Here is a 27,996-nt window from a genome sequence, read left to right on the forward strand (position 1 = left end):
GCTGCAATGGCGCCGGATGCGGTTACCCTGGAGCACCTGCGCACAGTAGTGTTCGCTTCACGGGAACCGACGCCCAGGATGTCATAGACGAGGAAGATGCTCTTCTTAAAGACACAATACTACCCGAGGGTACTGTAGCCACCTACTCTTGCGAACGAGGCTTCGAACTCCTCGGACCGGCACGGAGACAGTGTCAGACCGATGGTTCTTGGACACCGGAAGGAGTACCATTTTGTGGTAAGTGTGCACTTCTTTTTAAATACACGTCGATCACCGTCGCGGAAAAACGAGAATTGTTTACGTTGTAGAAATTTACATTTCTACGATTTCTCTGCCCCTTGTCGATAAGTAGATAAACATCATTGGAATTATTAAAATTTATTGTCTTACAATTGTGACCTCGCGCTTTGTATTGCCATCCTCGCAGTATTGTAATGTATTCAAAATGCACAATTGTTCAGGATTTACTTATGCAGATACTGTCACTCTAAACTGTTTTACTTAAAATACCAAATAAACAAATAATTCGCGGAGAAGTTATTGTACACGTATGTAACAAGAAGGTAAATACGTTTGCGGATGTGGGCTTAAGAGAAAGTTCGACCGTTCCGGGGAAACTTATGCACGCTTCCGGTCACGCCTCTACGAAGTGTTTCAAAAACTCGCGAAACATTATTTTTAGAAATGGGATTTAGTTGTTTGCTTAAAAAACAGTGGAACCTTCGATATATCCAACACCCAAGTATTCTACTATCCGAACGTTGTCTGTTATGCAAAAATAAAGTGCACTTATTGCAATATGTTTAACCTTTTGTTAGAAACTTTTCTTGAAAATTAATTCTGATCGCAAAAACTTAATACAAATAATACTGAAAACAGTGATATAATGACAATTCGTACATCGAAGAATAAAAGTTGCATGCCATCGAGAATGTTGCAATTACTGAAGAATGTATATATTAGAAATCTTAAGTGCTCTTTATAAAAAGAACTTAAATCGTACTAGAATCAACTAAAAATTTGTATTTTTTATCTTTCTTTAGGACCCCGAAATTAAAAAAAAAATATGAAAAATAGATAATCAAACTTCAAAGCGGTACCATGTTTTCAATTATCGACTTTTTTCTTTTCTTCTAGTACCTGGTATAGTAGAACTCACACTAATTAAGAATCTTTCACGTTTTTTCCTTTCGAACAAACAAAATGGCTGAAATCATGGATACCGTGAGACGACCTTTTATACAATGGCACCAATTTTAATTTTTTTTCATCCAAAGAATTAAAAACTGTCGTCGACATGTGTACAAATAAACCCTGTAAATTGAACTGCAAAAGATATTACAGTTTACTTGCAAAAAATTCCCCAAGAAAATCTAAAAAAACGCACTTCACAGTAGAATACCTCCTTAATTGGTAAGCAAACTAAAGAATAAATAGCTGAACCCGCAATGGAGACTGTAATAATTAAGAAATGTCTTATGATATGTGATCTATGAATAGTTAATAGACTTGCAGGTTCAACTACTTATCTAGATTGCACTAATTAATAAATTGAACGTATGAAAAAGAAAGATATTACGTAATGTTTCAATCGACAAGTAGTGCATAACGGATCATTGAATGAGAACAAATTGGTTTCCATGATCGAATAGTGAAAATAAACGTTGAAAAAGTTTTTGAGATGGAGAAAGGTGTAGGAAGGTTTCTTTTGAATTGCTGAATTTTCATAAGTAGAGCGTCACGATGACTTTATTCTCGGGATCTGTTATCTTCGATGGGCGCTATAAAATTTTGGGAGGTAAGTGACCTGATTCTGAGTGTCCTTGACCGAGGAGACCGAAGACAGTAGAAGAAATACCGAGGATAGTGGGGGCATAACACCGTTAACTCTGAACCTGTTACCTCCTATGAACGCCCGCGGCCTTCCTAACGTCACGCGCATTCCTTACATTGGTTGACCACATCGTCCTTCCCGGTCCAGGTCAGATTTATTTCCTCTCCCAAAGTCCCGACATTCCGGAGAAAAATATTATAATCCAAGAAACACGTTATAATAGTGATGTACAACGTATCTATAAGTTCTCAACATCGACGACCACCATTGTGATCTCGTAATAATTAGCAATTCGAATGCAATAAGTGATAATAAAATGAAAAAAAAAGGTTCTGTATTAAAGTCCTTTTTCTGAGTTTAACGTCACATCGACTAGATGAAACTTTGTAGGCATGTAAAAACAGTACACCCCATCTCGTTTGACATTTTCTTCCCCCTCCTTTGGCGAAGCCATTACATCGTCGATACAAAACTTCTTTGATTTTTTATTAAAATGTAGTTGAACGGTGTTCCCTAAAATGTTTACATTTTCAAATTGTTTACCCACTAATTAACATGGAAGTTGTTGTATACGCTCCATTTATTATCTTCAGTCATTAAGTGGTTTAGGGAAGGTTTAGTGTTATTATATGCTAAGTGCAACGTGGATCTCATACTTCGAACTTTGGCACAACAATTGTTTCAAATTTCAATCGATTGCTGATGTTGATATACTTAAAATTTCGAAAATCGTCTGAACTAATTTTCTTCTCGTGTATCAAAAACCATTCAATTTTTGTTAAAACATTTGTTCCTGACCCTAACTGTTTCCGAGTTAGCACTTTCGGGATGAAGCTTTAGAGAGTGGTTTCATCCTTTCTTGTTAGTAACCAGAGGTGTCGTTTTATGTTCGTGGAAATTATTAAATGACTTTTTACGTAGCTCGTAAACGTGGCTAATGCCGTTTTTACAATCAGACCGAAGAAAAGAATTAGAATAAATATAACTGGTGAACGCGAGCATTTAAATTTGATTGCGTGGAACGCAAGGGTTTAAAGGCGATAATTAGAGCTTTTATGGGTGGCACAATTTCAAGGAAAATAAGTGAAAGTTAGTGTAAAAGTTACAGAGTGTAACCAGAGTCTAAACACGGAGAATCCGATTTTATTTCTTACCTACCAATGAAAAATACGTATACATATAATTGGCGAAATAAACTAATAATATATTTTCGCGGTAGAGGTGAATAAATAATTTTAAAACAATTCATTTCCTTAAAATTTACAAATAATGATTATAAAAAAATTTAGGCTAGTTTATTCGTTTATATTTTATTTCCTCTTTCCTGCGTAAGAATAACAATAAATTGAAATTACTTCGTTAAGTGGGATGAAGCACATGAACTTAAAAAAAAAGTTTCATATAAAGATTGTAGTACCTATAGAGGAAAATTTCACTATATTTCAGTCTCTATACAATTAAAAAAAAAAGCACTTGACAAAATAAATATAAAAAATTATATTCGACATTTTTACAGACTGAAACTTCTGTGCAGCAGTTACAAGGCGTCGACCTCTATAGAGAGGATGATGATTCTGATACAAAACGTTTGAAACTATTTGCAGAAATCCGATTTTAATTGTAAAAGTAATTCTATCATATAGTTTACTTCCTAAGGCTACAAACGTAATGATTTTAATCGAAGCAAGCATCAGGCCAAATTGAAATATAAAAAAAGAATCGCGTTCCGACAGAATGACTCGAGCTAGCTCAAAGCAGCTTCGACGAAACGCATAGTTTAGTCAGGGACAGTTGAAATTACGGTATAGGCGCGATTACGTATCCACTTGCTCGCGAGCGGGAAAAGAGTTTACCTTCGAAAAGTCAAGTTCACGCATAAGTGCGTAAGTGGCAATCTGTTCTTGTGGTTGGCAGAAAATTGCGAGAAACTGCAACTCGAAGGCTAGGAGAGCAATTTCGCGCGATGATTGTGATTTCGTTCGCTTGTTTATACACGGGGACAAAACGGGGACGCGACAGACTAATCGTAACCAGTGATTTTCTAAAAGAATGTCGATTTAAAAAATTACGCGCGTTTCGTTCGTCGCGTAAACGGTGAACGTTATTATTTCGATCAACCGAAATTCATTCCAATAAACACTATAATTACTATTTTTTTATATGATTCCTCTCATTTACATCTGTGCAAAGTATATGTCGAATAAATTTCGTTGGTAATTTCTTTATTAAATATATTAAAAAAATATTGGACATTTGTGTGTTTTCCAATTGTCGTAAAAACGTGGACTGATAAAAGTTTTATGGGTTTCAATGCTTTCTGTCCTGAAAGGTCGTGGAAAAGTCACTCTTAATTTTCGTCTCGTTTTAATAATGCTCTGTACACGAGCGATTGAAATGTTCAATTTCAGTTTGAGAAATGTTTCGAAGAACGTGGAGACAGTTCTTGTGGTCGTCGATGCGTATCGACATCGTGCTTCTAATTCGTGCTATAGCGACCTACTTCCAAACATTTCGAAGCGCCACTTCGGCCTCTCCTTGGACCAGTTTTGTTGTAGCGTGGCTGTTCGAACAAGACTCCTTTGAATAAGTAGTAAGTCACAGTACGCAGTCCGATACAATTAGGCCACCACGTTTTTCGACAATTTTTTGTAAAATGAATCAAATATCAGGAATGAAAGGTGTTTAGGATTGATACAACGACTAAGATCGACGGGGACGTGATTTCTCTCCTATTTTTCAGATTAAGAATCTTAAGTTTATGAAAATGTCAACATTTTAATCAAAAAGTTGAAATATTGCTTCAAGTTGTAATACAAACCTTAGCACGAACATACGGGACGATCTAATATTATTTTCACATGCTTAGAAAGTTCTATCTAAATCCAAATCGTTCGCGACCCTTCCTTATAAGCAATGGATGTCGTTCACCAAATGCGTAACGCTATACTCATTATTGGACCGCGGTTCTTTATGCAAATTAATAGTCTTATTAATAGAGCTAATGAAATGGAAGCTTTGTAGAATAATTTGCTAAGTAGAAAAATTTTATTATTAAATATAATAATTCTTATCTCACTTTAAGTATTTCTTATATTTTTGCATATTAATTGCATTCTATAGTTTTCTTTTAAATTTAAATTTGTTGTAAATGCATTAATATTCGCAGTCTACTTATTATTATGCAATCGTTTTATTTTAGTAACAATTACATTCCAGTCGAGCGATCATGTTATGTGAAATTCCTTGAATCACCGAACATTAGAAATATTTTATAGCGTGTATTGCATGTTATACGGTAAATAAATTTTTGAAGACATATACATACGCTCTTACAAAAGGCGTGGCATCATAGCGAGGGAATTATCTTCGTTTTAATAACACTTTCATGCTGTGAGCAAATTCATGATTAATACGCTCCACCTTCAGCCTCGCTACGGGCATAGAAATAGAAAATATATTAGTATCTTGCATATGCGTGACCACTAACTCATTATACGACTCGCTTTAGAAAAATTGAACTGTTACAATCAACTTATTATGGCTTAAGCGCTCGAGTGCTTCTTTGCATGCAAAATTTGTATACAGTTGTAGTCTAATTGGTACATACAACTATGTATGTGTATTCGAATAACGTGCATACCAATACATCGCATATAAAAATGCGTACAGTGGAACGTCGATTAATCGAAATCTCTATTTTTATTTATACAAGGTGAGTGTCATAACACCATTTCAAATAATTCATGAATTACTTATTATACGAAAAAATATTTCACATAAAAGTTGCATGATTTATAAGAGGCCATATAGTACTGTAATCGGTTTTATGTTATTTTGCTTCTTTATCAAGGTATGGAAATTTAGTTGTCCAAATGAAATGATTAATTGCACTATCTTTTTTCATTTTCTACATGCATATATTATAAGCGGGTAAATTAAGATATTAAAGACTCGATTAAGACCTCTAAAAATGGCATCGCCAGATAAAACATTTTGTTCGTACGGCCCTGACTATGGTCTAAGGCCCTTAGCCGCTCGTATTTCTGTCAATTCACTTGTTTCGGGAGCTGAAACGTGTAAACTTTGACACCTACTCGAGTTTACAACCTCGCTATATTGTGTCCCGAGCTATACCAGAAAGGAAGCGCATAATGGACTTCAAAGACCTATTGTCGTAACAAACTACGAACAATTTCTGATCATCCTTTCAAAAATCGTACAGCAAGGGCACCGTTTTCCTTTGTTCGATCTAGCGCCGTCGAATAGTATATTCGAGACGAAACCTTTCGTAATGGCCCGTATATGAAATAACTGTAAATTATGACGTCGTCGCGTATGTAGTGCTTGTGGGAACGCGCGCGGCATACGCTAACTCACAAGAGTCGGTATGTAGGTTTAGGTCGAGAACGCATCAATTACGCGTTCTGTGTGGATCGTGTGTACTTATGCACGAATAGAACGTCGATTGGTTCTTTAATCGGTTTCTTTCGTAGAACGCGCGTGAACGCTTCGAAAGTTCGAATTCTTTGACTTTTCGATCGACTTTCGACACTGAATATTCACGATCCCACCACTGGCTGGAATAGTCTCACGAGAATCGAACGCCTATCGCCAGAATTCTGGACTTGCAATGGAAATATTCAAAAACAAAATAAAAAATAGTCCTACAATTTAATAATTTTTCCTTTAAATTTATATTTTTGAAACGACATTTTTGCTCTATGTTTTCTATTTCGTCAGTGGTAATATCAAATTAAATGTTTGCACACATTACGCAACCCACAAGAACATAATGTCATTTACTGGTTAAGAAAATAATTTCTAACGAAAAAGAAATAACTTTTTGTGCAAAATTAAGTACTGCCTTTTTCATTATGTTAGTTGCACTTGTACTTGTATGTTAGAATTTTTTGTGTATAACTTTGTATGGTTTATTTGGTATTTTAAGTAAAACAGTTTACAGTGACAGTATCTAAGTAGATGGCAGTAAATAAACCCTTTACATTACATGGACATTTTAAAAAGAAATTTGAAAGAAAATTCTGAACAATTGATCACTTTGAATACGTATTAATATTGTGAAGATAACGATACAAAGCACAGGGCCACAATTGTAAGACAATTATTACTGTATAATTGTTCTAAAATCATCGAGATTTTCAATTTGGCAATACGCATTGAAAATAATCAAGACTTAGAAAATGCATTGATCAAAGGACTGCAGAAAGTAAACATGCAACAAAATATTAAATTTATATATTCGTTACGCTGACGTTTATGTTTTCTGAATGAAAACGACCACTTTTATTATTTCATAGATCTTTTCATTCCCCAGTCATATTTGACAGAACAAAATATTTTTCGATCGATTAAAAATGCCTTTTGTTCTTGTTCGATGAATTTTAGCATTTTAACTAAGAAACTGAAAAGCTAAGAAACTAAGAAACTAAGAAACAAACAAACTATGAAACTATGAAACTTAGAAACTAACAAACCAAGAAACTAACAATCCAACAATCTAACAAGCTAACAAACTAGCAAACTAACAAACTAACAAACAAAGAAGCTAAGAAATTAAGAAACTGAAAAACTAAGAAACTAAGAAACTAAGAAACTGAAAAGCTAAGAAACTAAGAAACTAAGAAACAAACAAACTATGAAACTATGAAACTTAGAAACTAACAAACTAAAAAACTAACAATCCAACAATCTAACAAGCTAACAAACTAGCAAACTAACAAACTAACAAACTAAAAAGCTAAAGGCGAATTAACGAGAGTGAGTAGTAGACGATCATCGGTGAATAAATTAGTGACACCGATTTAAGGGGTGATCTCGTTCGCGGCGTGTCGTGGACTACCGACATTGAGGCAATGCCAGTTAGCGCCGATAAAATTCTCACGTTACGGTACAGTAAAACTACCGCAAGACCGGCAATTTCTTCGCGAATGTGCAGCACTTGCCGTATACGAAAGTTTGCGACCGAAGAGCACATCTGCGTGCCAAACGGCTATTCACCCGTGTAACGTAACTCATGCCCGACCTTCTTTTTATTTAATGGGAATGGCAATGAGCTACTAAGATTTTCTCAGAGTCCCGCGGCATCGTCCTTCGACGATACGTTCGATTATAAACCAAGCCGTGCCGAATGATTGGAAACAGTGTCTTATTGCATTCCTCGATGTTATCGCGTACGATGAATCATCGTCTTGATTAGGCTCGTCGAAGTGATTCTGTCGCGGAAATGGATATTAAAGAACAACGAGTACTTTTAATTAGACGTTTGGAGAATTCGTTAATATTCGAATCATCGTAATTAAGACTGTCGAGTAAACTAGAGCATCAGATACCGGCATTATTAACTGATGCCACTTTATAGTCAATCGGGCTCCTTTCTATTTATTTAAATACTTTCGATTTTTTTGCTTTGCGATCGACTTTCCAGTTTGTTTACAAACGAGTTACAGGTATTGCGACAATAAAAATTGTGAACGAAGCTGACTCGAAATAGATTCAATTTTACTTGAAACTCATCGCTTCCCATTTAGTTATACGATCTGCGTAACAGATTAATAGAGTGTAATCACGAGATAGTAATGAACGAATTAAGATCTAGCGTAACCTGTTTTCGTGCGAGTATAGCAGTGCTTTGAAGAAACCATACGTGTGTTGTTGATATAACGACGTTTTTGCACATAGCGAGCACGTGTTGCGAGTTTACGAGTACCGCAATTCGGGCGGGGCACTTTGCGATGCATAGCAATAAGTGCAGCGGATAACTAGGAATGCAACAAACCGCACAAGGGATGAACAAAAAGAAACTAATCTCTGTTTCCTGTCACGTGCCTTGTGCTTTATTTCTTAACCGTGTAAACGAGAAGGACGAAAAGAATGTTTGGTATTTGTTACGTTTTATCAGAAATTTTTGATCACAAAATATCTTTCTTGACTGCTTAAAAGGGGAGTTTCGCGCGATAACATTGAAATTAAATACTTAAACAAATTTTTTTAAATTTTCACCTAAAAATTGTACTATATTGACATTTTAACAACATAAAAAAAATCATCAAACTGCTGAGAAATATTTATTTTTGACCAATTTCTGTTGCTCGTACTGAAATTAATAATTCACTTTGATGTGGATTGAATGTGAAACCGTAAAAAAATTCAAAGAACTAAAACAGTTCTAGTGTTTACAAGAAAGTTTTGCTTTCTTTGTATTCAAATTTTATTAATCGATTAATTTTTTAAATTAACCTGCATACCAATTTAAAAAATACGATTTTGAGAAAAACACATAATAATTTCAAAAAATAAAAACTATATAGAATTAACTGCATGATAATGTCGCTTATTTAAATATTATAACACTTATGTCATTTCACCTTTGTACAAAATGTTTAAAACACACTTTTGCACACTTACGCATTTACCTAGAAGAAACTATTTACATTAAATTACTTCCACCTGAAAACAAAACAAGTCACGTTTGAAACATTTTTGAATAATGAACAGTTCGGGAAATGATTGTATTTAGAGATTAATAGATATTTTAAGAAAGCAATTTGTTATCGTAATTTTCTGTTGCTCTTTTGTTATAGTTCTGAATGTTGCTGGAGGTAAAGCACCGATGCAGTCGAGCAGCTCGGAGGGTGGAATTCCGCAGCGAGCTGTTGATGGTAGCAGCGGTCAGATTTACACCCCACAGACTTGCACTCTCACCAGACCAGAACACAGACCATGGTGGTACGTGAATCTACTGGAGCCGTACATGGTGCAACTGGTGCGCTTAGATTTTGGAAAACCATGCTGTGGTGAGTAAAATTGAAATCATTTCTTTTCTAGATACGTGTAATGACCAAAAATGATGTGTAATTGACCCCCGAAACCGAGAACGATTTGAAAAGTTTTTTTTTGTCGAAAAATGTCAGCACTTACACGATTTTTTTTCTCGTAAATGGATAGGATTTCAGAGGTACGTGTGTTCACCAAAAATGATTGTAATTGACCCCTGCAAAAAAAAAATAATTTCTTCAGAATGATTTGAAATTTTTTAATTTAATTGTTAATAACTTTTTAACGAAGCCTCAGTCAAGAATTGTATTCTATTGAATTGGTTTGTATCCTTCGGAGAACCTTGATTGCTTTTGTCTTAAGAAACCTAGAAGTGGACTTTGCAATAATTGTGTTTAGATGGAAGTTAAACGATTGTGGCACAAATTTTTTACTACCTGAGAACTATGTAGGATCAGGATCCGAGTAATAACTGTAATGGCAAATTCAAGACCAAAATGTGCCAGCAACTTTAAACTCTGATCACCTTTTCATTGCGAAATAAACATGTGATAAGTTTACACAAATACGATAACGAGTTGTTAAAATTATATTAAAATTATAGGTCGTTCACAAATTACGTAATGGGAATTTGAAGATAAGAAATACTAAATATTATTTGCTACTTCGGTAACATAAAAAAAATAAAATATTAGATCAGTTTAAAATGTTATTAATAGAGATTTTCAAAGATTACATCGGAGTTTAATTTTAAGATTCTTCTATTCTTATTTGTTAAGAGTTTTATTATACATATATTCATATTATAGAGAGTGCTCGGCCATCCCTGGGAAAAATTTTAATGGGAGATTCTAGAGGCCAAAATAAGACGAAGATCAAGAATATCAATTTCTTGACTGACGCTTCGTTAAAAAGTTATTAACAATTAAATTAAAAAATTTCAAATCATACTAAAAAAATTATATTTAGTTACAGGGGCCAATTACAATCATTTTTGGTGAATAGACATACTCCTGAAATCCTACTCAGTTTCGAGAAAAAAATTCGAGAAGGTGTGAAATTTTTAGTCGAAATTAAAAAATTTCAAATCATTCTGAAAAAATTATTTTTGGTTACAGGGGTCGATTACAAGCATTTTTGGTGAATAGACATACTCCTGAAATCCTACTCAGTTTCGAGAAAAAAATTCGAGAAGGTGTAAAATTTTTAGTCGAAATTAAAAAATTTCAAATCATTTTGAAAAAATTATTTTTGGTTACAGGGGTCGATTACAAGCATTTTTGGTGAATAGACATACTCCTGAAATCCTACTCAGTTTCGAGAAAAAAATTCGAGAAGGTGTGAAATTTTTAGTCGAAATTAAAAAATTTCAAATCATTCTGAAAAAATTATTTTCGGTTGCTGGGGTCAATTATAATCATTTTTGGTCATTAGTCATACCCTCAAAATCCTACTCACTTTCGAGAAAAAAATTCAGTACGGACGGAACTTTAAACGTTAGTAACTTTTTAACGAAGCCTTAATCGAGAAATTGATATTGTTGATTTTCGTCTTATTTTGGCCTCCTGAATCCCCCATTAAAATTTTTCCCCAATGATGGTCGAACACCCTGCATAAGAGAGTCAACGTACTGGTTCTGCTTAACGAAGCGAGTGTTTAAATTTATTCTCACGATGGGCAAAATTATTCATATATAAGTAAACGCCTATTAATGAGGCTGCTTATGGATAATTTGTTTTGAATCGTGGGTGAAACTGGGCAGAATCCGTAAAGAGTTGTACGCGATTCGCTGTGTTTAGAATTCAATTCTTACAATGAAACGAACGTTCGACCGCCACTTTCGTTTCAATGGCTCGGTCGCCTGGCTTTCTATCGCTAAACTGGTATTGCCGTCAATTACGAGTAGCGGCGGTGCACTGTGAGCGAACAATTTCACGATTCGATATCGAGAGGCAAGTATAATGCCGAACAAGGTGAGCATGAAACGCTCCGTTAGCGTAAACAACGGATCGCCACTCTCCTTCCTATTGAAAAGTGTAATGGATTGTGTCTTCGTTACAATTCCCAGACCATTATCAAATGTCAGAAAATGGATTCCACCATGATTTACACGGCAAAAATTAAATTACAAAAAAATTGAAAGCTACAATTGGAAACTTGTAACTCGCCTATTCTACTCTCTGAATCGTATAACAAATGATTTGGAATTGCTTTTCTTTCCGTTTTTAACGTAATGAATAAAGTTGTTGAGTAAATAAATTATTGGTTTGAAATGGTGAATAATAATTTAAATTAACGCTTATTAAAGAATTAAAGATTCTATAAAGGTATACGAAATACAGTTTTACACTCTCTGCGTAAAAATAAATCCAGTTTTTTATTTCGTAAAATTCATTTTAGTTTGATAAGAAGATATAGATAGAAAATAACATTACTATGATTGTGCAAAATACCAAAGCAGGTATAGTTACATTATACAATCGCGGTATAGTTCTTAATTGCGGACAAATAAATTGCGTCTAATATTGAGCCAATTGTTTTAAAATTATAGACAAATGAATTGTATTTAATATTTTACTATTATCGATATTATTATCAAACTAAACTAATTAATAATTAACACGGTATTAATTACTCTTCTCGGTAATAATTTTTATAATTGATGTTTGTTTTAACAATTTCACTTTGATATTTTTCCAACTTCCTAAAATTTGTGCAATTACATTCGTGAAGTCTGCTCGTTATAAAGAGGAACAATTGTATGAGAATACGCGTAAATTAACATCATTATGACTTTTTGCTCGTTAGAATCATGATTTCGCTATATTCAAGCTCGTTATAACGAAGTACTACTGTTTATCATTCACCGTGAAAATGGTAAACATTGTAAGAATAGTAACTGTAATTGACTTCAGTGGTAATGAAAACAGCAATTAATGAAAGTATAATGAGGTAAAATAAAATTTAAACGATAAGAGAATAAACAAGAAAGGTTCGTAACTTCTAGCTACTTTGTGTCATAATTAAATACCTTTGGAGTATTTATAAAGCTGTGAAATTGACTAATTCTGCCAAAATAAAATAGCATACACTTGATTCAAATAAAACTCATTTAACATATATAGCATTATTAAATTAATTGTTATTTTAATTAAAAATTTTCATAAAATATTTTTACACATGTATGTTTTTTGTAATAATTATTATCGTATTGTTTTTATAATATATTAGTAATAATATTAAGAGTACAGTATGTAAAACATTATTTCCAATTAGCCAGGTCCTGTATTGTAAATACTACATAGCATGAATAGAATAGAACGTTGTCTTTTTTTGATTGCATTACTTTCATCGTACCATATACATATGTTACTAAATAGTGCACACGCATGTATTATTGATAATTTAATTCGCGATTATAAATGCCACGAATCGTGCAAAAGATCCTTTTTTTTCTCTTCGGAATATAAATTTCTGCCTTGTTATTTAGAAACCTGGTAGACATTTGAATCATCGAACATGGCTTCGAACATTTGCTATGTAGGATAATTTTCATGAACTATTAATTAGAAAGTTTATATATCTCTGGAACTGTCAGTTCGCGATCAAATGCTGTTGGCTGTGACTTTTTATGTTTCCCTCGGTGAGTTTTATCTAGATCTGAAGCGTATACAGTAGCATCTTGTTTACCCAGATCGCAATTAATCGTGATTTGCCTACTGATCACATATTAAGTAAAAAATATGCGAAAAGATAGACAAAACAGTCTAATATAATTTATAATATAGGACCAATGCCAAATATTATTCGTTAATGTCGAACAATGTTTTTTTTCTTAATTATTAAATTAATAAACAAAAATTGAGATTTTGAAAGTAGTATCGTTTTCTTCCTGCACCAAAAACACGAGTTTTCAATAAATAAATAATAAAAACGATGCAACGAAGTCATAGTTGATCATCTTTTCGCCTACATCTTCTAAAAGTGACGAGCTTATTTCTTATGTGAAATACATTTTTAATTACTTTCCCTCGGTCGTCCGATTTAAACCGGTTGATCAAGATCTCGCTGTACTCGCTGTTTATTTACACCCTTTGTGATAGAAAATAGGTACTTTCTACCTGAAAAGTGTGTCGATGCGATTAATGGTCGCGACCGGAACGTAAAATAAGATCGTGTCTTTTAAATTAGCCATAAAATACGGCCGTAAATTTGCGCATCTATCTGTTTCGCCCTATCGGAGACCGTAAATATTAGTCGCACGCGAAAAGTTTTAGAAACTTTCCAGAATGAAAGTAAGAGTCTTTTCACTTCTCGCTGTCGGGCAACGATGCAATTCTTATACTCGTGCTCTAACGTGAATTTACATTGCAGCCTTGGACAGATGTAATAAATGTATGATTAATTCTATAGAGTCCAGAAGGCTTGTCGAGTCCAACGCTCAAAACTTCTTAAAAATATGCTATTCATTCCGTGTAAAATATTTTCGAACAATTATTCATTGTCATTCATTCATTGTCATTGTATTTAGAATTTCATGTTTAAGAATCGGTTTAATTTAATTTATTAAGATATCAACAAATGAAAAGCGTAAAAAGTTTATCTTCAACTCTGGAAAGAAAACAAGGATACAGAAACAATATAACGATCAAAATTGATTCATATTTAAGTTAGAAATCCATACTGAAAAGTACAACGCAGAGAGATGACTATAAATATGCTCACTTTTGTATCTAATGCATCCAATTCTTTTCCGAGGTTTGTTTGACGAGTAAAATTAAAATTGCTCGAATATAATAACCAGTGCACAATTTAAAACTGTAATGCAACGCTGAAATATTTGAAAACCTATTAGAACAAAATAATTCCCTAACGTAAATATATAAAATATCTCGTTTTTCAATGATCATACCTCAAAGCTTTTACGTGCAAAATGACAAGAAAAGAAAAGATTTTTTTATGCGAAAAAGACTCCACGATTCCATTTACAAGGTAAGTGCAAGTGCGTGCACGTCATCGAAAGATTGTCCCCATTGCAGGGTTCAACTTTCTCCTATGCCTTTTTTTTTTCTATCCTCGTTTAGAAAAGCGTTTGGCCCAGTTCTTAGAATCACCCTAGATACCAAAAGAATGAACGATTCGATGCGCAACAGTCCGATCGCGGTGAAATAATCAATGAATAACGATCAGTGTTTACGCAATGAACAATAACTATAAAAAGGATTGATTCTACAATGCTACTCGAGATTTCTTTTACAATAACTCGTTCGCGATACCGTTTATTTTATTCCTTTCCTGTTACAAGTTTCGTCATTCAGTCGTGCTCGAGGGTAGATTTATTTGCTGAAATTTAACAACGGTCTAAATGACTGATCAAACAGGAGAGAACTTTCACCGTTAAACGAAATGCTAGATAATAGTGCCGACCGCGCAGTTTACGTGGAAATAAAGAGTGAGAGTACTCTGTTATTCATGGAAAGAATTTTGCTAGCTTCTTCCTGGAAAAACATTTTCACCATTTCACGTTGCTTTTCGTGCTACCTTATCCGATCAACTCTTCTGCGTTTCTACGTCAGATATTTTTTTTTTCAAATAATTGTTACCTTTTGTACATAACATGTATGTACACTCGAGGAAAAAGTCTGACTGCACTGGATATGATTATAAACGCTAAAATGTGCAATTTCAAGATTCCTCGATTAAAATCTTTTACTGGACATGTTTTATTCATGAAAATCACCTTTCTTCTACTCAGTCTTCCAATTTTGTACAAGATTATTTCGACGAATAACACAAAATCTATATCTATTATACAACTTACGTATAATAGGCCAAATTCATACAGTAATTCAAAATTAGTTTTTTTTTTTTGTATATCGTATCGAGGATACTGCTGACGAACAGTAAGTTTCGAATTTTTCAATTTCATAGAAAATATGTGTTCAAATTGAAACACACTTAAGCTTTTTAATTTTATTTTCGATTCATCCATATTTGTTGATGTATCGATTAAAAAGACATTTCGTAAATTATGTGAATACGTTCGAATATGTATACACTTTCGTTACGTTTTGATTATGCGTTTAGACGTTGCACGTTGTGCGAAAAGAAAAGTGATTCTGCATCGAACAATACAACTTTCTTTCGGTTTCTGCTCGGACGCTACCAGACTAATATTCATAAAAACGATCGTCACGATCACCCTTGCGTTTAGCCAACGGATTTACGTGCACGATAACCATAATTGAATATGGCTGATCGTTTACAACCACCTTGATCGCGTTGGTAGGAGAAGTAACTTTCACAATGCGCCTCGCCGATAAGAAACCATCGGCAAAGTGTTTTAATTGCACGCGAGATCGGTTATCGTTTACTACCGCTCGCATTTCCGGCAAAACGGAAAGAAACTCGATGGGTATCGTACTATCACGACTCCCGGATCATCGTGTGTTCTTTTCGCAGAAAAAACTTTCGATCGAGACGATTACGATTACCGTTGAACGCGATGGGCGTTACTCAAACGCGTCTCACCAAAATCGTTCGTGCACAAGTTCATTCTTGCGACATTTAACGAGATAAGATTTTTCTGTCGAACAAAACCGTGTACTCGTACGCGTTAGAAACGCTAATATCAGGTGTCGTGATATAACCAGAGAAATTTCTTTGCGCCGACAGGGTCGTGGTACCTTCTTTATGTAAATAAGAAATTGTCGCAATTCCAAAGACGATTACAAGGAACGAAACGTGGAAAGCATGTAATTGGAGTTCATGGCTGTGGACGGCTGTCTATCTGGTTACACCTGGAATACTTTCCAGGTCAGAAGATGTAGTCTTCGCCGAGCTGCGGATTAACTCAGACGATATTATCAGCTCAAATGCTACGTTTACAGTTGCCCACTGTATGAACACAATAGTCCGAGTTGTAAGCGAAAGTGGGTTCTATTTAAAATTCAGTTGCCAGTAAAGTGTCTCCATAAAAATGCATAAACATACAGATTTATAAGCTGTTTTCCCGAGAGAGAGATACAATTTTTTATCCTTTTCCCGTTCTTTTATTACAGGCGATGGCGTACCCGGAACAATCGTTGTCCGTGTCGGCAATAATCGTCCAGACTTGGGAACGAATCCAATTTGTAATCGCTTTACCGGACCCCTCGAGGAAGGACAACCTCTCTTTCTTCCCTGCAATCCACCAATGCCTGGAGCTTTCGTTTCTGTGCACCTGGAAGCGAACACACCAGCGTCGATACCGGTGCAGCTTTCACTGTGCGAAGCTTTCGTCTACACTGATCAGGTATGATATTTATGACCACGCAACCAATGCATTTTAATGCATTTTTAGATACGTAAAACTTTCAAAATTTATTCGCCATTTGGACGCAATTAGAAAGAGGACGACAAAAACGAATATTTCGATCAATGTTATTTTTACGTTGTTGCGACCTTTTGTTTGTTTATTATATGTTTAAATGAATTGTTTTGAAATTATCTTTCGTAATCCGTATTGTTGATGCAATATTGTTATAATTTTTGGCTCAGACGAGATATACGAGTAGACCTTTTATACCTTATGAACTCTCGTGACACAATCTGATTGCCACCCTGGTAATTCGAAGGTGATTTTAGTTTTAATCCATTGAAGCTATTCACTAAAAATAAAAAGCGAATTTTTAAGAAAAATCGACTGGGTATAGGTGTAGAAATTTTTCGACAAAATTAAATTTCATGCATACATATGTTTAAAAAATCGTAACTCCTGAACGAATTGAAGGATTTCAATGTTTCAAAATGCAAACAACGCGTATTTTAGTGAAGAATATTTTGAAATTCTAAGAATGTTCGAAAAGTTATTCCTTAACCCCGTAAAGTAAGAAAAACCCGATAAAAATCGTCGAAACTTCGAACGGCCATAACTCCTACAATAGCGAATGTATTTCATTGGAATTTGGTAGGGAACTGGAGCTCATAGATACCTAAAAAAAAGTGCTAAACAACTTTTCCGTACAGGGTCAAACAAATTAATTAAAAATGTAATGTGTAGATCTGTAAATTCATAGTAGTTTCAGCAGGGTACAAGATTTTTCTAACTTTTGGGGACTGTTTGAATTAGGAACATTTTTTAGAATACTATCATCTTCGCGTTCTCACTTGCATTATCATATAGAAGAATCTCCAAGGGAATTAAACTTGGGAATACGAAAGTAGAAGGTTCAATCTTTAAAATAAAACCAGAAAGATTATTGGATGACTTCTATTCTTCCAATGGAATTCAAAATAGTTGGAATAAAATATAGAAATAGTTGTTCGAAGATTAACAGCGAGTGTTTTGATGTTTATGATCAGCCACTGTGCTACTAAAAAGTAACGTGAAAATCAACTTCCTGAATAATTTCTCGCGTATTAAACGGGAATTGTACAGAGATATACCGCAGATTTTATTGACTTCGAAATATTGTAGAACTGGGATACGATTTAGGCAAGTTAAGTCTACTGTGAATCCAATACATTTGTGATTAATCGTGTTAAGTTACCAAAATTTTTGTCATGCTTAGGCTCTCCCGATCGAGAGGTGTCCACAGTTCAGGGATCAACCACCAGGATCAACGGCAACTTATAATGGAAAGTGTTACATATTCTATAATCGGCAACCACTGATATTCAGAGATGCTCTGGCCTTCTGTCGTGCACGAGGCGGGACTCTGGTAGACGAAAGTAATCCTGCGTTGCAAGGATTTATCTCGTGGGAGTTATGGAGACGGCATAGGTGAGCATTATGTCAGGTCTCGTTTCATCAATTTTATTCCACTTCATTTTTGGCTCATATTCATTGTCCTCGTATAAAAATTTTATTGCGCATACGATGGAGGTGTAAAAAGTGCGATTCACTTTGAATTTTGCAAATCGAAATCAAACAATAACAATAAGAGAGTATCCCTCGCAACTGAGAAAAGCTGAGAGTATCCCTACAACGCTTGAAGATACAAAAAAGAAATGTTATAAGGCAAATTAAGCGACATCGAACGATCTATAAACTGAATCTAAAACTCTATCATTTTGATTATACTATTCGATGTAAATTTTCATTTTTACAAAAAAGTATTCAGGTACTTGGTGCTCTAAATCTAACAGTTTGAAGGAAATCATATTTACTAACAACCTGTTGTAAAAGACACTAAAATGATAACATCTTCGAAGATTTCTTTAACAAATTAACTGCCACATATGAGTGACATGACTTTTCACCGAGGAACTAAAAAAATTAATTTAGGATTCTTGAATGTTAACGAGGCTGGAAAAATAAGTTCTGTAACAAATTGAGGATATTCTAGTTTTCAATTGTCTAATAACAAAGAATCGTTTTCGTGGGCAATTTGAAGTGTTTGGTCCGGCAGTTAACGTGTCAAATGTCGTTGTAGTTGTAACGTTGAGCTTTCTTTATAAAGGAGCGACACTTCGAGCCAATACTGGATGGGTGCAGTGAGAGATCAAAAAGATCGCTCGGTTTGGAGATGGACAGGAAGCGGCGAAGAGGTTTCCGTTTCTTTCTGGAGTCTACCCCAAGGCATCGAAGAGGATTGTGCACGATACGACGGTAGCAGAGGTTGGCTCTGGTCCGATACCCCTTGCACGGCTCGATTAAATTTCATCTGCCAGCATCGTAAGTATCGACTTTCGTATCTTACATCCGTATTTCTTTCTCCCATTACTATCGAATGGTCGCAATACGGGCGCTACTATTTTTTTAAGTTCCATTGATTGCAGAGTGGTATATTATGGTTCTGATGTTTGTATTCTTTAGCCATTTTATGACACCAACACGGCAAAGAAAAGGGAGGGAACCCACCAGTTATATTTTGCAGCAGATGTTGGTTTCTTTTAGATATTTCAGGGTATTTTCTATACGTTTCTATGACATCAAGGCTATAGGCTATGTTATCTTGCATTTTTGTCTTTGGACGATGTATCTTCTACATTCATATAGCAGATAGTTGGTCGTTATGATTTCGTTGCATAGGTTGCAGGTTGGTGGTTCGGTTTTTTTTTCATTAGGTACTCGTGCGTGAGTTTATAGTGTCCTCCATATACCTGTCCATGTATAACATTGTGCAATAAGCGAGTGTCCTCCTCAGGTAGCACTGACCTTTGCAAGGGAGCGGACTGCACCAATGGATACAAATTTTCATTAAAAATACATGCATGCGATGCTTGCACGCAACAATTTCCAATTCGAACGACTTGTCCGCGTTATCGATAAATTAGAAAGTTATGGAGCTGAAAGTAAAACAAAGGATTCTCGCTTATAGAGCCACGGGCCTGTGGTCGACCGGAGCAGCCGCCAAATTCCACGATGATGGTGACCACAACGGCAGATCGGAATTCTGGTAGCGCGTATGAAGTTGGAGTAACGGTAGAGTATACCTGTACAGCGGGTAGTCTTCTTATAGGACCATCGACTCGTACTTGTCTCGATACCGGCTTTTACAACGAGTTTCCACCAGTGTGCAAAAGTAAGATCCAGCGATCGCGAAGTAGACCTCTGGCTCTTGAACCATATAAGTCCGCTAGATCTTAAATTCAACCTGCTAATCGTTTCAGGCATCGAGTGCGGTTATCCCGCGAGCATAAAACACGGAGGTTACACACTAATCAACAATACCGTTAGTTATCTGAGTCAGGTGCTTTACTCCTGCGAGGAAGGATACGAAATGACTGGTAAGAATTAATCACAGTGTTAATTAATTCATCCTTCATTTCTGAATTATGGTCTGGCATACAGACGGTACAAAAAGCATACTGTAGCATGCTACTCAGCGATTGCATATTTTTATTAGCTTTCCGTTTCGTCTATTCTCCACAGTCCAGGAGAACGTTACACTAAATACTAAACTAAATTTATTTTTATACCACGACACACTTTAAGCTTTTATTATCAGTATACCGCATATATTTACAAGTAAAAAATTATGCATAAATATAGAACGAGGTAGATGATTATTTGCCTGTCTTGTCTATGGAATTTTAGAACAAATTCCAAGAATTACAAGGTACTAAGAATTGTCTATGATTTATAGAAAATCCTTATCACTTAGAAATAGGAATTATAACACTACTAGCAGCACTAAGATACGATTATGGCTATTTGACGAATTTATCGAGTTCAGAAACAATACGAATCTAAAAGTCATTTTTTTAATAAACGAAAAAGAGCAAAGAGTACACTGAATTTTGTAAAATGTGCCCACCTACTAGCTGTGTTCGCTTCAACTTATCTTTGCGAATCATCCTATTCAAAAATGAAATACGCGAAGAACGTATATAAATTAAGGAAATTAAAGAATCTTGTTTACTTCGAAGGCCGTGCAAGATTAACTTGCGACATCGACGAACGCTGGAACGGGCCACCGCCACGTTGCGAACCGATCCTCTGCGATCCTCCAACCCCTGTTCCGCACAGTTACATTCAGATAGATGAAATCGACGAAACGGAGACGATATCAGGGAAAATGAGCTTCAATCGAAGCCTTCTCGTTGGCGGTATTGTCACTTATACTTGCGAGAAAGGTTACAGGCTTACTGGATTCCGACAGATACTGTGTTTACCCACCGGATTGTACGATCACATCGCACCCACATGTTCAGGTATGCAATTCGACTATTTTGTTATTATCGAGAAGAATATTCATTTTCGAAACAGTTCTGGCCACACAGTATATTATCGGTAAAGAATTTTTTTTCTCGAAAGTGCGTAGGATTTCGGGGGTACGTGTATTCGCCAAAAATGATTGTAATTGACCCCCCCCAATCAAAAAAAAATTTTTCCAGAATTATTTGAAACTTTTCAATTTTCAAGGTAACAGACAGTTATGGTCAGGGAGGTCAATTTTGGGGGGAACTAGAGTTCATGAATACCTACAAAAGAGTATTAAACAACTTGTCTGTACAGCGTCAACCAAATTTATTAAAAATGAAAAACGAATTTTTAAGAAAAATCGACAGATTTTTTTTTTTTTTTTTAATTTCAAATCGTTCTGGAAAAATTATTTTTGTTTGCAGAGGTCAATTACAATAATTTTTGGTGAATATGCCTACCTCCGAAATCCTACCCACTTTCTAGAAAAAAATTCAATACGGGCGAAACTTCAAATGTTAATAACTTTTTAACGAAGCTTCCATCAACAAATTAGTATTCTTGATTTTCGTCTTATTTTGGCCCCTGGAATCTCCCATTAAAATTTTTCCCAAGACTGGCCGAACACCCTGTATACTATCATCTTACCAAGGCCCGTTAATAATCGAAGTCGAACAATTTGGGTCCTTCCCTCGTTAGTATCAAATAACTGTTTTACTTTCTTATCAGCTATAGACCACAACAAGGAAGTTGCTATTATTAAGATGCCATGTTATATAGAAGATGTTACCATTTTGTTTTTAAATAATTTTCAAGCCAGAGCGATTCGATCCCTGTGTTACAGAGGAACCTCGTACGACCGTAACCGTTTCACCTAAAATAACGTTGCGAGCAACGACCTCCAGGACACGGCACACGTTACTACCGCCAAAAGTTAGATCGACTACCGCATTGCCAACTACCACGACCACGACCACCGTCGTTCCACCTCGAAAAGTGTCGAACACCGCCGAATTACCGGCGATGGTCAGAGAAACGATCCCGAGAAAACCGAGCATCGGTCTGCAGAGACCAGCCTCGTCTCCAGCGACCATTTTGCACGAAGACAGCAACGACCATCCCCAGGACAACGAGATCTCTGGCAGCGGTGTCGACAACGCGCAGTCTGGCGTCGGCGCTGGTATCCCGGAACCATCTGGACCATACAGAGTAGACAACGCCGATCAACCGAGTAACACCCACCAAGCAAAATTAAATCTAGGTGCGGTCATCGCCTTGGGCGTCTTCGGTGGTTTCGTATTCCTTGCCGCTGTAATTACGACGGTCGTAATACTCATACGCAGGTAAATCTGCAAATCATTAAAATAAACTCGAGTCACGATCAAACGACAGCCCCGATGCTGCCCATTTTCAGTTTCTGTGATTACGTTGCAATGGTCGCTCCAAAAGTAACGCCTGTTTCTCGCGATCTTCTCAGTCGGTATTTTTGTGGCGTTTATCGAAGAACCGTAACGCCACGAATTCTTCCAACAGGCATTATTTATTGGTCGGTCTATACATAACTAGCTTTAACATACATACAATACGTTCGCCCTTCGACCCTACGTGTGAATACTGTATCGCTTACTCTATATTTGTTTAAACTGTTCTCTATACTTTCGTCTATCTTCTTACTTTTTTCCTCTGACTAATCGCGCGAAGCATCCCTTTTTTTTCAAATATTGTAATCCATATATAGTTCGAGCGTCGTGAGTCACGTAACAAAGTTCGTGCGGATAGTGTTCGCAAGAAATAACGCGTCGAGAAGATTTGGTGATCTTTTGGTATAGTGCTGTAAAACTTTGTTCTACTTTGGAAAGAAAATATTCCAGTAACAGATAGAGTTTTTAATCTGTCGTGCTGTACCCGATTTGTTATCGTTGATTATAGCTAGTAAAGAAAGATATGTTGAACGATCTTTTTTATTCGAATAACAGATAGCGAATAAAAACAGCGTATGGTGATTTATGGATTTCACTGACCGACACGGTACATTTACGGCGATAAATTCGCAACTGAAGTAAATGCTGGACATCTAATGCGCTTGTTCGCTGTGAAGTGTTTTTTCCACGGTGAACTTTATTCGAATCAAAATTTTAAACACTGGTTAGAAGACATTGATTTAACTAATACTTAAAATCGTTATTCTGAGGTACATGGCATAGAAAGGGTTCATGAGCACCATTAAACTACCAAAAGGAGTCCGCGGGCAAACAAAAATGATTAGGAGCCACTGGTCTAACAAATTGATAGGTCTATTTCCTGGTCTGCTCGTTCCACATGCCTAAACCCGTTAGATTTTTTTTTCTGTGGTCGCTTAGAAACATTTCTTTACTCAACACTTGCTTCCGTTAAATTTACAGAGCTATTTGAAAGACCGAAAAATTCTATGACGCGTCTGCGAGCTTACAATCGCTCCAAAGGTGGCCATTTTCAGAACTTGATGCGAAAGTAAACAACTATATGTATATTACCGGAGTACAAAAACTACTATAACTCTGGAACAAAGTTAAACAGGGCATATATGTACGTTTACATGAACTTTTCTCGTTGTTTTTGTTTTTCCAAATTCACCACTGAAACGGGTTCCACGTGCTGAGATACGCCTTGCACACTTTTGTTCAGATGTCAATAATAATTTATAGGGTTGTAGAGTATTAAGGAAGCGTATGTCGAGGTCTTGGTCATCGATGACCGACACTGCCTGAACAGAAAGTCAAATAACGAACACCAGTGTCCGTTATGGCACTTAAGGTCCATTTATACTATCAACGAGCCGTGCACGAGCTAGGGTAAAACGACTATACCCTTGGCTCTTCTCCAATTTTGTTCCATGTCTTTATTTTGTATTTAGGATTCACGTATTGTATGTTAAATCAAAAAGAACATTGTTTTGTCTCGCTAATTCAATCAATTTCTCGTCTTCCATTGCACTTTGTTCAACGTTCGCTCTTCAATGATGGTATGAATACCAGACGAGGAGTGGACGAGCTCTTTGAAAATTCATTGACAACAGATCAAACAAGAGAAATTCAAACGATTACGCATTCGAACGGAATACATTCTGTCATTGCGTTTTGTATATGTATATTAATGAATAATTAGAAACAATGATGAAACGATGTAGTCATTCTACTCGGCTCGCGTACGGTCCGTCGATAGTATAAATCAAGGATGGGGAATTTCATTTCTCAACTTTGTTGCGTTTCTATCTCGTCGATACGTTCGTCGAGTAGAAATAAATAAAGCAGAGCAAAAGGTTCGAAGGGGATTCCCCATCCCTGGTACAAATGGATCTTCGAGGGTGAGAAGAGATAAAGTAACCCGGGAAAGTAAAGAGTGAAAAGAGGAGAAAGAAAAAAGATGTTGATCGAAGGAAACTAGACCGATGAAGGATAACAATTAACACTGAGCCCGTTTGCGTTGCGGTGGTTAGCGGCAATGGCAGCGTCAGAGGAAGGCGCCGCAGGGGGCTTGGCGGGGTTGGTGCGTTGAGGGGTGGCGGTAGTGGTGGCCTTGGAAGGGGTGAAATCGGAATGCCATCGCGTTGGTATACGCTACTGGCGCTGCCCTTCCCCGACCAGCACCTGGGGCGCCGCGACTTGACGGCCCGCCGCGGTACCGATCATCCTTACTCCTTCGGTCTCTCGGCGGCTCACCGCGCTGGATACTTCTCCAATCCCTCCCTCTAGTTACCAACAGACATTAGACCTCCTATGTACAGCCCACCACCATCGCCCTCCACCCTCCACGCAACCACCGCCCACCACTACATCAACCATCACCACGTACCACTACAACCGCCATGCGCCACCCTCGCGAGTGACTAGTCAAGGTAAACGAGCAAGGTTTATAATGAGCACCCATAGCGATAGCTCGTTCACCAGCTCACGGATGAAAGCTTCTTAAACGCACGTGGATCATGCACTTCTCTTCGAGGTCCCTGTAGCTTCTCTGATTAGACAGTCCGTGATCAGGATAAGCACTTCTTGAATAGGATCGAGCACGAAATGCAGCTAACAGTGAGAATAAACGGATCCTGGAATATTAACTGCTCGTTAATAATTATACTTTAAAAAAAATATATAAATAATAGAATATAATATATCGCCTCAATTACCACGGTGATAGGGTTCCTGATACAAGAGGAGTACTTTTTCCAGGAAAAATGATTGCCTATTAGCAAACAATATTGTAGGATTTGTTTATTTACTTGTCACCTATGTTTAGATCTTGATTTCGCCCAAAACGCGCAAGTCTCGATTGTGTAGGTATCACCCCGCGTATATTTCTACCACACATTCGCACATTATGGACGAACTGCTTCAGACTAAGTAATTGGTAATCGGAATTTGTAATCAAAACATTAATAAGTAGTAGCGGTGAGTGTATTCGTTCGCAATACGAATAAACATAGTTATCCTCCATGCTTAAGGGATTTGTAAAGATTGTTTAACAGTTGAACATTTAATTTTCCTAAGAAATTCGATTACTGCTCGTATTTGTAGTACAGTCTAGAAGTATTCTTTGACGATTAACTTTGCTTAATCTTATTATCGGATTTGTTCCACAATAGCTAAAAAATTAGTAAAAATTCTTTCGGTTCAGTACGATATATTACAGGTTAATTAAAAATTGTTAATGTTAATTGAATTTATTTGTACAGCTTCGATAAATTCAAATTTAGCATTTGCACACAGACCCACACCTTTATTCTTAGAATCTTCTTCGTTAATTTTGTTAAATTATCATTTAGGAACATTAACCCCTTGCGAAATATTCAGTTTTAAATTACGAAAATGTGTAGTGATGTAACAATGTTTACAGTTAATTGGACCTTTCAAAAAATACTGTCTTATCATAGTTAATGATCGTTAACACTATTAATTGCTAATATAGGACAGTAGATTTGAATGGATAGATATTTAAAAAGACTTTGAATATTCTGATTAGATAGTAAGAATTACTATTTAAAACAGATATTCAACTTGACCAAATGTTGACCACATCCAGTATATGCATAATAAAGATACAAAAAATCGCAAGGGATTAAGAAAATTATCCCTTATTATGCATAATGTTCTAATGGACCTATTTCCTCATTTATAATTTTTCTGCTCCTCTAATCTTCAGCTTGGTGATGGATACAACTTACAATACAAGTTGCTTTATTTCCATTTCACTAAGCATCGCCCTAGTACAAATGTATACACTTGAAAACTTAATAATCAATTTGGCTGATAATCAATGAAGCTATACTCTGCTCCTTGCTTTAAAGGACATTATTCACTTTTGCCAAAGTCTTACCCAAGCACAATTTTTTTTCTGTTTTAACAACTGTACAAATAGATTCTAATGTTAAGCTTTCACTTGAACATTAGAAAAAAAAAGTATAAGACTAGTTATTATATTAAGTTTCGTGAGACATTACGATCAGGAATTGAAAACAGTTATAATATCGATTTCAGTCCTGAAACATTTTTGAAGGGAAAAAATACTCATACATATAGTCTTGTATGTAATTCAAGCTTCTAATTTTCACCTCGTTACAACAAATTTTTAAAACATTTACTAGCGCACAACAAAGTGAATAAAGTCATTTACAAGCGCTTTGGAGATATTTTGATGTAACATTATTTTTTATAATCGTCGACAAAGTAACACTACATGATAAAAGAACCAAATTGATCGTGCAATAAAATGCATATAGGTATTACATGTATAATGCTTGTTACATCTCCTATCTGGAAAAAGATAAGGTATTTACGGTAAATGCAACTTAGAAGTAGTAATGGTACCCCGTTTATTCCAAGATCATCTTTCAACCGGTTTCTTCTATTTACACAGAAATCGCGTTAGGAGCAGTAAACATTATCGACATCGTGCGTCCCCAGATTGCAATACCGTGGCTAGTTTCGGGAGCAGTTCTTCGGAAAGTCGAGGCGGTCTGAATCGATACTACCGTCAAGCTTGGGAGAATCTGCACGAGACGGCTGGCCATAAAGCAGCTCATCCTCCACTTCGTCGCAAGGAAACTCTGGATGAACCAGGATACCGAGAGAACTACCGTGGCAACAACACCGAAAGGGATGGTTCGGAATTAGTTGTAAGCGACGTAGCCACTTACCCATCTAGCAAACATGCCAGTATATCTGACAAGAAACGCCATCATCACCACCACCACCATCACCACGGTAACTCTACGCCCGAATGGAGGCAGTCCCAAACTCATCACAGATACTGAATACTGGATATGACGGATAGAATCTTTCATATCCATAATTCGGTGAAACAATACTGTGACAAGTCACGATTGGCTTGCGAGTAGGCTTTTATGATATTGTACATCAGTGAATTCCGAATAGAATTCAAAGAAACGTGGTGAATGATTAGATACTGTGCAGGAGAGATCTTAAACGTAATTAACGAACAAGAATTATTTAGTACACGATCATCCTACATTTATTGTTCTGTTATACAGTAAATTATTTACAACTACTTGTTACGTAATGTAAATATCATATATGACGTAGTATTAGCGAGAGGAGTAAGTTGTTTGCGAATGTAGGAGGATCACAAGTTGATCGGAGGACATGCCAAAAAAACAAAAGAGTAATATATATGTAATTACAGATTACACAATTTCTAACTATGTTTCGTAAGTTGTTATAGGAATTTTTTATTATAACAATCTTTTTAA

At 36.0% G+C, this 27,996-nt stretch overlaps 1 protein-coding gene across 1 annotated transcript; it reads left to right on the top strand.

Annotated features, from left to right (window-relative positions):
* LOC122402767 lies at positions 1-27,977 on the top strand (the record flags this gene model as incomplete). Its single annotated transcript, XM_043405832.1, has 10 exons — positions 1-237; positions 9,436-9,648; positions 16,690-16,922; positions 18,181-18,392; positions 19,072-19,286; positions 19,933-20,136; positions 20,225-20,341; positions 20,984-21,268; positions 22,102-22,600; positions 27,144-27,977. Coding segments are annotated over 10 exons (2,612 nt in total), but the record flags the coding sequence as incomplete, so codon positions are not given.
* Positions 27,978-27,996: the final 19 nt, after the last annotated feature.

Source organism: Colletes gigas, unplaced genomic scaffold (genome assembly GCF_013123115.1).
Source record: "Colletes gigas isolate AHSC1104 unplaced genomic scaffold, ASM1312311v1 Colletes_gigas_Sc00039, whole genome shotgun sequence".
Taxonomy (NCBI): Eukaryota; Metazoa; Arthropoda; class Insecta; order Hymenoptera; family Colletidae; genus Colletes; species Colletes gigas.